Source organism: Triticum aestivum, chromosome 4A, assembly GCF_018294505.1.
Source record: "Triticum aestivum cultivar Chinese Spring chromosome 4A, IWGSC CS RefSeq v2.1, whole genome shotgun sequence".
Classification (NCBI taxonomy): Eukaryota; Viridiplantae; Streptophyta; class Magnoliopsida; order Poales; family Poaceae; genus Triticum; species Triticum aestivum.
The window spans coordinates 602,984,278-602,995,960 of record NC_057803.1 but is presented as its reverse complement, the minus strand read 5'-3'; the positions used below and the strand labels follow the sequence as shown (position 1 = coordinate 602,995,960).

General features: G+C 40.5%; 1 protein-coding gene across 2 annotated transcripts in view; it reads right to left on the bottom strand.

Moving 5' to 3' along the window:
* The window catches only part of LOC123087441 (myosin-6), an 18,080-nt gene extending 7,684 nt beyond the window's left edge, over window positions 1-10,396 (bottom strand). The window contains exons 1-23 of one of the 2 annotated variants that reach the window (XM_044509449.1): window positions 9,956-10,396; window positions 9,311-9,589; window positions 8,984-9,129; window positions 8,733-8,889; window positions 8,544-8,602; window positions 8,293-8,449; window positions 7,585-7,734; window positions 7,363-7,499; window positions 7,120-7,266; window positions 6,919-7,020; window positions 6,079-6,136; window positions 5,872-5,973; window positions 5,376-5,413; window positions 5,168-5,294; window positions 4,436-4,603; window positions 4,226-4,357; window positions 3,433-3,542; window positions 3,296-3,356; window positions 2,490-2,667; window positions 2,196-2,401; window positions 1,621-1,740; window positions 840-938; window positions 171-419 (exon numbers count right to left, since the gene is read on the bottom strand). In XM_044509449.1, coding sequence (XP_044365384.1) covers window positions 171-419; window positions 840-938; window positions 1,621-1,740; window positions 2,196-2,401; window positions 2,490-2,667; window positions 3,296-3,356; window positions 3,433-3,542; window positions 4,226-4,357; window positions 4,436-4,603; window positions 5,168-5,294; window positions 5,376-5,413; window positions 5,872-5,973; window positions 6,079-6,136; window positions 6,919-7,020; window positions 7,120-7,266; window positions 7,363-7,499; window positions 7,585-7,734; window positions 8,293-8,449; window positions 8,544-8,602; window positions 8,733-8,889; window positions 8,984-9,129; window positions 9,311-9,589; window positions 9,956-9,958 — 2,985 coding nt within the window. In that variant the 5' untranslated portion in view covers window positions 9,959-10,396. The remainder of the gene's footprint in view (window positions 1-170; window positions 420-839; window positions 939-1,620; window positions 1,741-2,195; window positions 2,402-2,489; window positions 2,668-3,295; window positions 3,357-3,432; window positions 3,543-4,225; window positions 4,358-4,435; window positions 4,604-5,167; window positions 5,295-5,375; window positions 5,414-5,871; window positions 5,974-6,078; window positions 6,137-6,918; window positions 7,021-7,119; window positions 7,267-7,362; window positions 7,500-7,584; window positions 7,735-8,292; window positions 8,450-8,543; window positions 8,603-8,732; window positions 8,890-8,983; window positions 9,130-9,310; window positions 9,590-9,955) is intronic. The other variant, XM_044509450.1, reaches the window with a different exon arrangement.
* Between the last annotated feature and the right edge of the window lie 1,287 nt (window positions 10,397-11,683).

The window sequence follows — 11,683 nt, the reverse complement described above, 5'->3', positions numbered from 1 at the left end:
ATTAAAAAAATTAAATGGTATTCATCCTCATTTATGGTTTCACATGAATATCCAGAAAAAGGATGAGGAGTTCACTGATTCAATGGTACCTATATAAGCTACACAAGATTCATCGCTAGATTTTGTTATCACATTTTCTTTTGTATTTGTTCGTATTTCTGCGTTAATACCTTGAGCTTCTCATTTTCAGCAGTGAGCTTCTCTTTTTCGGCAGTGAGCTCATTAACTTGAGTTTCATCAACACGGATCTCTGGCACTAGAGTAACTTTCTCTGCTTTCTCTGATGCTACCTTGGAAGTTTCCTGTTCCTTCTTTAACAATTCTTTTGTTTCCTTGAATTGTTGTTGCAATTCCTGCAATTGTGATTGGAGCTTCTTATTTTCTTGAATTTTCGCTTCCTTGGCTTCTTCCAAATCAGACTGCAAGTATAAAATATGCATATGTAAGTCCAAAATCATCAAAAGTTTCCTTTGTAATGCTATGAGATGCACAATGCTCCTCTTATACTAGCAAATGTGCCAGCTGTTGACATGATATCTGCAGGTTTTTGTTCTTATTGTTCAATCATTTTCCCTCTTCTTTATTCATTCACTACAAGATGTTAATTTACATGACAGTCCAGATTAGTTTAGCAACCTAAGAAGTGCCTATTTGAGAGACCATTTTTATTATTACAATAAATAGCACCTTATTGGCAATAGACAAAATAACATACACCGCAAGATAAAAGTGCCTTAGAACTATTTGACAATAGAGAAAATAATAGAATAACATACAAGTGCGCCATGCATAAACAACATTTTTAGAGACATTGTGGCCATGGTTCTGTGCTAGTTTACCCTGATGCGCTTCTCCACTTGTAACCGCCAAGTAAGCTCCTCGACTTCTTTCTCTAGTTTACTCTTGGCAGCCTGTAGGGCACCAGTTTCCTTTGCAGCCTGAAAGTGGCCAGGCACAAAGAAATCAAATAGTTATCGATAACTGAATCAATTAGAGTTATAATGAACCCAGTGATATGCTTTGCTTGGTGATGCAGAGAAATAGAAGCGTAAGACCATGGTAGTTGAGTGGTGTATCCTATATCTTTTTTCGAGCAAACTGGCTGGTATCCTAATAAAAACAGTTCTTTAAGGAAGATAAGGAATAGTTCTGATAACACAAGTTTGCAATTGCACTGCCATGACTTTGGGTAGAACTACGGGTTAGTCCTTGGATATGGTCATAACAAATCGCTAGCAGCCGCAGAAAGTGCACAGCATTCACACCAGTGATGTGGACACAGACCCTGCAGATGATGGCTCTACAGCCACCAACGAGCATGATAAGCCAGCGAGAGGGCGAACCAAGACTAGTGGTGGGATGTATCGCATACAAGGCAGTAGACATGATGATTTTCTATGGGGAGAGAATAGGGAAGAAAAGGACAGTGGCAATTTGGCTCATTTCCAATCACAACAGGGGTAAAATGGTGTTTTTGCACCAGGCCTAATGTCCTGTCAATGCTAATGACTGCTTAAGTATATATAAGGGATTTCCCCCTTGAAGAAACCAACAATACTGTAGCTTGAACCAAGGGAAGAAAGGAGAAATTCAGGATAAGTTTACAAGAAGGGCTCTTACCATTTTGAGCTGTCGAAGTTCTCTTCTAGCTATTTTTCCTCTCCAAGCACACTGAGTTACGAGTATGGCCTTTGTCATCCTCACATATCGTGAGCGCGCTAAATGACAGCGGCATCGACTCTACAAGGCATGAAGTCATATTAGAGTAGGTCTGATATGATGGCATAATATTCCTGATATTAGCCTCTTGTTATCATGAGAAACACAAATATTTCTGATGATTTTTGCTATTATTCTTATTAGCACCTCATTTCACTATGCTGAAAACATAGTATGTTTATTTATGTCAGTAGAAAACATATCAAGCTTTAGTGTTAAGATAAACACAAATATGACAGAGCCAATAAATATCTATCACAAGTACTCCCTCCGTGTCCGAAAAAACTTCTCCCAAGCTTGTCCATCATGAAGTCAAATGGATGTATCTAGCACTAACTTGGTGCTGGATACATCCATTTGAGGGACAAGCTTTTTCGGACGGAGGGAGTATCTGATATATGGTCATCACTTGCATATTCTATTTGTATTTGGTGTATCTACTCTGATTGAATTAACCATTGAAGCCTCAGAAATACCTGAATAATCACTGCAGCTTTTGTTTGTCGGCAAAAACGCAGTTTGCCGCGAGCAGCCATACCACGTAGACCACATTGGATAGTAGTTGATGCGGAACACAGATCTCTATATTTTATTCTTTCATGGCGCATACGGCGATAGGTCTGAATTTTCAAAGCAGCTGCCTGTCTTCGAAGATTTTCATATAACCTTCTAGCAGTTGTTCCTTTGATAATTAAAGTATAGAAGAAGTCACTATCACTGCTAAAGCAGGGTTTGTGGAGAAAGATTAAAGTGAAAACAGATAAATGTACCCCTGCATACTGCCTGGAGTTGTGTAGCACATGTTCGCATCTCGACATACTTCTTGCGAGACATAAACGAACGAACTTTGGTTTGTAGTTTTTTAGCAGAGAGTCCCAAAACCTCAGTTCTTAGAGCATCTAACTCAGCCATTTGACCAGCACGAAGAAACACTTTTGTTTTCCCTATCTGTAAATTCAAAATCAGAAGGTGAGGCTGATACAAGAATAATGAAACAACATATCAGTGTTTGACAGTCAAACTTTGATTCACCTTTCAGTCTGGGATCTCTATATATTACTGGAATATCTTTTAGCAAACCATTTTGTTTGGGGCATGTGCAGGGGTGGAGCTAGACTGAGATCGACAGGTGTTTATTCTTTGATTTCTGTATTCTGGCACCGTCAGGTGCACCTTACGTGGGTTAGGATGATGCACAAGCGACTCGTCAGAATTATTCTTTGGCTGGGTATGTACAACCCCGAGGGCCCTATTTGGCTCCACCCCGGATACCCAGGTCATAGATACTAAAAATTCCCACACAAATCCAAGGAAAATACTAACATTACTTTCTTTTGGGGATCCAGATTATTTTTTCGAGAAAACGCAAGAGAGTGGGGGATCCAGATTATAACAGTGTAGATTAAAATTTAGTTCCGTATCGTAACTCAGTTTAACACTGCCTATTCCTTAAAGATTGTCAACTGTGTAGATCAATCATGGGTTCTTGGGGGTTCCTGTTGTGAACTTGTGATGTTATTTCCTTTAAGATGGCCAAACTAAGAAAATTAGCATTGATATTTCTTCTAATAGTTACCTGATAGCCTACAAGGTTAGCTTTCTCGAGAATCATCTTCGTAGAAGTAATTTCAGTATTGCTGCCAAAGGAACACATAAGTACTAACAACATATGGAACAGAAACAATGAAATAATCAAATAAATAGTAAGTTTACCCTTTACTCAGAGCTTTGGGATGCAGAATACCAAATCGATTGACAAATTCATAAAAGGTTCGCCTAGTGGGGTATCCTAGACAGCTTATCCTTATTGCCTCTAACACACCCTGTTCAGAAAGACAGATGGCATTACACAACTCGAACAACTAATTCTTGAACAGTTAGGAACCTAATTTTCATAAAGTTAACTGTAAGGGAGATATAGGAGCAACAACCAAATGCAGATAATTGTAATTTTGTTTTTTTAGCAGATGCACATTAATCTGTAAGTGTGCATGTTACGGCACCACATTAAATCTAGAGGTAAATGGAGAGTGCATGCATGTTATATTGTCCTGCGGCATTCAAGTTAAATTATTTATTGTTGAAAAAAAAATAATGATGTGGAATGTTTTTATCTTCTTTGATGATGCAGAGGGAGTGCATGTGGTGGAAAGTGGAAAGTTGATTGACCGCATGCACTTGATGATGTGGATGTATTGCATGTGCATTTAAATGGGAGGTAGCATGTGTGTGGAACATATGTGATGAGGTGGATAGGCTGCATGTTAAGATAAATAAGATAGTGGGGATGAACTTCTTAGGTATATAGGGTTACATTTTGAACAATAGAAATGAATTTTTACTGCATAACCCATTATGATTTAAGGCTTTGGGCTAAGTATTTATGAATAAAAAAACATGAGCATTCAGTTTCATGCATTGGGACCAGCAACAGTCGAGCAAAAGAAACATCACAGAAACTGGTCATGTTTAATGAATACATAAAGAGAAATTTCACAAGCCTCACCCCACACCGAAGCTGCTGGAGAACATTACTGTTCTCAAATATCTCTGGCTTGAGAACATTATTGGGTTTTATGCAGCGGATGTAGTGTGGTTCTGTTGCACTCAACGTTTCTAACAGAGATTGTAGTTGTTGCTGTAACATCATGCCAAAATAGAGGTGTAAATACACAGAAATATATGTAAGGACCATGGAATAGAGCAAATGTTGTACCTTGAAACTTGAGCCTATCGAAGTAAACTTTGTTGACTTCGCTGATTCTTCAACAGGTGGAAAAAGACTTGAAACAAATGGACATGTTGAAGCATTTAATAGGATCTGATGTTCATTTACAGCATAATCTATGTTTTTATCTAAGAAAAGATCTGTTTGATAAGTGACCTGCAGCAGACAGAGATATAAATTTAGTGTGTGCATCTTAACTTTGTAAATACTCCCTCCGTCCGAAAATACTTGTCATCAAAATGGATTAAAAGGGATGTATCTAGAACTAATATACATCTAGATACATCACCTTTTATTCATTTTGATGACAAGTATTTCCGGACGGAGGGAGTAGCAGCCAGTTCAAATAGAACCGACTGATTAGCAGGAGCAATAAACCATCTCCTGACAAGATAGATGGATACATGTTTGTCAGGAGGATCAAGGAATGCCAGCTGACTCTAGGCCAAAATGCATGAGGGTGCATATGCAGTAATGCAGAAGAGTCAAATAAAATAAAATTTATAGAAGGTAGCTATAATAATTAGCTTGATTCTGGGTCAATTAAACATGATCTTAGAATGGTAATATCTTGTGCAGTAAGTACACCATATGCATCATAAATTACATGTCAATCACATATATTTTCCAGCATGTGCAGACAACCGATTACCACTCAAAAACATATAGCCACAAAACATAATATTTACTATTGACATGTATGTCAATAAGGTAACCTACATGTCCAGCATAATGATGAACGGTGAAGTCAGATCTTGAAAATTTGGGTTTACTGAAATGTGGGCTGTCCTTGAACTTCTGATATAGCTTCTCAGCAAATGTTTCATGGGTTGAATTCCGTAGCATGCTGAATCATAATAGAAAACAACTGTTAATAACTTTTTGGGATTCTAACGGAAAAAGGTTATTAACAGTTATTTGTAAATACCATGTCTCATCCAACAGAGCAATTATCCCACCCGGTTTCTGCATCAAATAAATTAGAAACAAGAAATAAGATTGCATAGCATGAGCAGAGCACATAATTAATTGGTTATTACAATATATCATGGCTAGACAATTGCATAAAACTGGAAAAAAAATGCACGAAACACAATCAACCAGATAGCAGATATGTATCATGCACAGAAATACTGCTGTTCTCATGTATTCAATGGAGGCAAGAGAGGAAAGAAATACTGCTATGCTGATCTGGAATGTCAATATGGATGGAAACTATCGCCGTCTCAGTATACAATCTGGTATACAGACTTATAATGACTAGTACCAGTACATCTAAGTATCTAAGTCATCATCTCCAAATGTTCTAGACCTTGACCCTAGATGCAAGATCTTGTTCAAGCATTACCGTTGTGCTGTATTTTGTTACATGCACCAAACTGATCATAAAGACAGCACTGTGACTAGAATCTGAATTTCAATACCTTTTCAATGAGATCAAGAATTTCCTGGTTGTCTACAAATTGGATGTAGCTCCAGTCAATTTCTTCTTTTGTATATTCTTCTTGTTCCATCTTAAAAACATGCTGTTCATGGGACATGTGTTATTAGTTAGAAAAGGACTCAACGTTAAGCTGGTTGGACGACCTAAACACAAAACTTGTCGAGCAAAGGAGATTTCATTTTATAACCTGGTTAAAATGTTGCTGGAGCTTCTCATTAGTTAGATTGATACAAAATTGCTCAAAGCTGCACACAATTAAAATGTCAGCATGTGCTAATTACCTTCTTTCAAACCTGACATAAGCAGATGGTTATGTATGCAGAAGTTGCATTATCTTCTGCTGCCAGTTAAAAGTATTCATAATCGAGGACTTCGGTGAACAAAAGAATTAGCAACTGAAACCCAGCTCCACCGGGCGGTGCTACAGTGCCTTCCTGAGGCTTGTGCATAAACTACTTTCCTATCAGCGCATCGAGATGCATCCTTTCGCGCTTTCTTGAAGAAAATAATTTTAGCAACAAAATATCGATATTATGCTTTTAAGTTACAAACTACAGTATTTGCCTTCGCATTTTTTACAAAATTCCTGTTTAGTACTAAGAAAAGAGCGTAATATCCCATAAAAACAAAAGGGTATAATACCCCCAGTCCATGTTTGGCCCAGGAAGGTTGGTTACTGCTGTGTTACTCCCCCACGCGGCTACTTGTGTAGTTTAGAGAAGCATATTTGTGCTAAGGATATCTATCATCCATTCCTGTTGGTTTGGGTTGGACATACCTAGGATCGCCAATCATTTGATACTTATATCATATAGGAGTAGTTCTAGTTTGATTAATTTTCCTCTGATCCACACTTCAGGCATACAGGAGGATAAAGGAGGGTATCCTATTCCTATCCTCCCAAACGTAAGTGCCAGTGTGTTGCACATGAATGTTGAAGTCCATCTAGTAAGACTTCCATATGTGACTTCTACAAGTATACGGACACGGATATTAGATTAAATGCAAAAGCATACCAGTTAAGCACCTGTTTGTCTTGAAACTTTCAAAACCATATATGTCCAGCACACCAATCAAAATCTTTGAGTCTGGATCTTGGCCAATGGAACTATTGATTTTATTTACAAGCCTGTAACAGTGGGGAACACAGTATTCATAACTAATCTTGTCTACGCCAGATATACAGAAGCACAAAGAAACCTTCCAAAATGATGGTTTCCAGACTTACCAATCAAACAAGCGCGAGTAAACAATCCTAGACAATGCATCTCTGCTAAGAGCTGCACCCTTTGCATCTAAATTTTTTGTAATACTCTCTCCACGTGTTGCCATAACACGCTTGCACAAAGATTCCTCAAGACCCTTTGCATCGCACCTGCAGAATGTTTGCCGGTGAATGTTTGTTCATAAAAAGTATGCAAGAAGGAACTTTCTGAAAATATTCAAAAGAAAATACTAAATAAATATATACATGAAAAGCTCAGCTGCTGTCTTAAGATGGAACTGAGATTTCTCATCTTTGGGTGCAGAGGAATCTTCTTCCTTTCCTTCTCCAAATTCTACATTCCCCAAATGAAGAATAGCAGCTACAACTTTGAATATTGCATCCTAAAAGACATGTCAAATTGTATGTCAAAAGACTGTTCCTCTGCTGCTGATGTACAAAACTGGTTGCTGGTGAAATTGGTCGTACCTGTTCCTCATTACTCATACCTACAATACCCATAGCTCTTCTGGTTTCGACATATTCTTTGGAGTCATCAAACCCATTAAGTTCAATGCAATTAGACTGGTTGAGATAGCGAAATGTTTTAGCCTCTCCCAATTTATATTTCGCTCGTTCCTGATAATCATATTCAAATATCAAAGCTATAGATCAGTGCACTACATATGATTTATATAGAACACTCGAATTTACAAAGGGTTGCCCAACGTTAAATAACAAAAGGCGGACCAGATGATGTAACAAATCAATAAAAATGCTAAGTAGATGATTTACAGTTGCAAATCAACATCTTAATGTCTTAGTTCCATCTTACAATTGCTACTCATCTTATTTGAAAATCTAATATCTCTAAAAGAACAATTTACTTGCGAGAAATGCATGAGAAACTATATCTTTCTTGAGATGATTATGTTTAAACCTATTTTACAGAATGCAGAAGCAAAGTTTCAGCCGGTAGCGGTTAGCCTCTTTATGCGTGAGCGCCCTGAGGTTTTTACGAATATCTTGAGTTTTTACAGTGCGGAATAGGATATGCTTCAGATTAGTGGGTATTGTAGTCAATTGTTGTACAGCAGTTGCGAACAAAATATAAGTTAAACAAAATGTAGTAATTCACAAATAAATAATGTGGTTCCAAGAAAATTCAGAAGAAGACCATAGTGAACAGGATCTTACTTCTGGTGCAGCACACAGCATGTAAAAGCAGTGATAGTTCCTTTCTGGGTCAGATATTTGACAGACACGTGACCTTTCCAGAAGATAAGTCCTTATGGCGGCTCCTGAAATCTTCCCGTACTGGTCAAACTGAATCTCAACAAATTTGCCAAACCGACTGCAGAATCAAGAAAGGGAATAAGATGTAAAGCAAAAATCCTATGAAGATAATACATTGAAGTTGTGTAAGTAAATCAATGCTAGTTCATTACCTTGAATTATTATTCCTAACTGTTTTTGCATTGCCGAATGCCTCAAGAACAGGGTTGGACTGTGTCAGGTAAGTAGAGCATGTCAGAACATAATGTGAATTACTACATACTAGTGCTTCTTAACCACTTTTTTAGAACTTGCCAGGTGCGCTTGTGCTACCAGCAAAAGAAGGGCACTGAGAAACGCACCTCTAGGATTTGTTCTTGCACTGACCTTCCTTCAGCTTTAGCTTTACCACCCATAAAAGCAAGATACTGCATAAGACTTTTAGTGCTTTCTGTCTTACCAGCTCCACTCTCTCCACTCACTAATATTGCTTGGCTGATACGATCGTTGATCATAAGTCTGGGAAGAATAAAGATAGGGTGCGAATTGGTTATTATTGTCAGGTAAAATGTTGAATCTGAGAAACTGCAGCGGCAGTGGGGGACGAACGCACCTATACGCACGGTCGGTGATAGCAAATGGATGGGGACTCAGCTCACCGAATTCTGCTCCTTTGTAAATTCCCATCATGTGGTTGTTATAGAGGTGGGGGAGTCTTTGGAATGGATTCACAGCTATCAAAATATTCCCAGTGTAAGTCTGGAAGAAGAATTTAATCCATTAGAGAAGCTGCAAGAAGATGAATAGTATCTCAAATGAAAAAGGTACTTTTGTGCACATGAAGAAGGTACGTAGTTGCTCAGAGCATTTTTCATGATGGAATTCCACTGGCTCATGGAAAATTAACCTGGATGTTAATTTGTTGAGGGACTCAACTTACGTATATCTCATTGAGGGCGTATCTGGACTTGAGGTTCTGGAGCACTCCTGGTTCGTGCAGATAGGCGAGCCTGGTCATATCCTCGACACCACCACGCGGGGATTCCGTGTCCTTGGGAAAGGCAGTCGAGAGATTAACGGTGGCCTTCTTCCCATTGGTGCAGTTTATGACAAGGTCCTCCCCGTTGACCTCCTCCACCTGGCCATCCATCCATGCCTCGTCTGCATCTTCGATCCAGACATGAGAGCCGACGACAAAGCGGCTTTTGGTTTTGGATGCCTGCAGCAGAGACGACAAGATTGACATTAGTTCTGGTTGATGCTGGCATGTATGCATGGTACGTAGAAATTAATCTACATTCCCTTGTATCAGTTATTATGGATGAAATTAATCTGCATTACAAGATGTCTCAAATGCAGAAACCCCATTGAAGGATGTATGTATGTATGTACGTTTCCCTTGAACAAACATGGTAGAATTAAGGCTTGCATGCATTGAATTGAAGAAAGAAAAGAAGCAACAAGCATTGATCGCGTCCGGGCATTTCATCAAACAGTTGTTGAGGCCACGCAAAGGGGTCGCATTTGGGGCCAAGAACCGATTTTGATCCGACGGATAGAATGGAGGGAAAGATTGATAGAATACCATTGTTGGGCGACGGCGGCGGGGCGACGATGAGAAGAGATCAGAGGGAGGCCGGCCGCATCAACTCCGTCCCGCGGCGGCAGGCCGAATGCGAGCGGTGCCGGTCGAACGGCGGCCGCACCACCACCGCACCGCAGCAGGCGACGGCGACGGCGACGGGGAATGTGGGGGGAAATGAATGAAATCCTACGGAGCAGGGTCGAATCCACGGCGAGCGAGCATTGCCGTCCGTCGACAGCAACGCGGTGGTGGTGGTGGTGGCGAGATTTCCTTGGGCTCGCTCTGGTTGTGGAGCTCCCTTACTTTTTTTAGCAGCGGGTGTGGGGAGGAGGGGGAGGTGGTGGTGGTCATGGGATGCAATGCAGGAATGGAGGAGCCGCCCCCGCACTCCCGCGCCATTGCCATTGCCACACACCGAGAAGAATGCGGGATGCTCTCTCTCTCACACACACACACACAAACCAGCACATGCCACTTTCCTTCTCTCTCTCTCTCATGGGTGGGTTCTCTTGGGCCGGGCCCCGCCGAGCCCGTGGGCCGGCATTAAAGCTGGCCATATATATGGCAGTGTCACGTGGGCCGGCCCGTGCTCATGGAAATTTGGCCCGGCATGTGCCTGATATACGGCACGCGATTAAGAGCATGTTTGGTTGCCTGCATCGATTTTTAGTGCATTGCATGTGATTCTCAGTATGCATATGGTTTGGTTGCCAGCATATGGGTTAGCTCCATGAGGGAATTAAATTTGACCCGCCGCTTGGTTGGCTGCATGGCATTAGACGCACATAATACTCATTGTTTGGTTGCAACCTTGCATAAGGTGTTGTTACCGCTTCTCAATGGTGATGACTTTATCACACACGATCTGAACAGTTTCACTCTCAGCTACGAAACAAATTACGATTCACCCTAATTACTATCAAATGACAGTACAGATTAATTGTTGGCCGGCTGGTGCGGTACGTAGCCTGTACGGCTTGTTTTTTTTCTTAATTTTTTAGATTTTTCTCCTGTTTTTATTCTTAAAAATCTAGATACAAAACAAAGTCCATGAAGGCCCATAAGGCCGAAAAGCAACGCGGTCCGGCCCGCGGCCATGCTGTGTCGGCCTTTATAACTGGTGCAACACCATTGCAACACTCGGAGAAAAATGCGGCATGCACTTCTCTCACAAACCACACATGCCAATTTCTCATCCGTTCTCATGGGCTGGCCACCGGACCTGTGGGACGGTATTAAAGTGTCATATGGGCCGTGCCATGCGGTCCAGCCCGTGGGCGTAGAATTTTGCCCAGCACGACACGTAATCAAAAAGGTTTGGGCCAACCTTCGGCCTGCATCGGAACAAGGCCAATCCCGAAAACCAGGCCTTAAGGCTAGGTACGTCACGGCCCTTTTAATTGCGTGCTGGGATGACATAGCCTGAAGCGGTACACGGTTGTCCAGCTTGTAACTAGACTTATTTATTACCCTAAAAAAACTAGACTTTTATTTGTTTATTTTTGTATTTTTTAACTTTTCCTATATTTATTTCTTAATTTTTTTAGTTTTTTCTCAATTTTAGAAAAACAAAAAGGCCCTGAATACTCACAAGGCCGAAAGCAGCACGGACCGGCCCGCAACCATGTCGTGTCAGCCATTATAACTGGCAGGTCAGGCTGATCCTTGGCCCTTATAGCCGGGTTGTGCCGGGCCGGCCCATGTGGCTACGTTTGGATAGTATCCTAG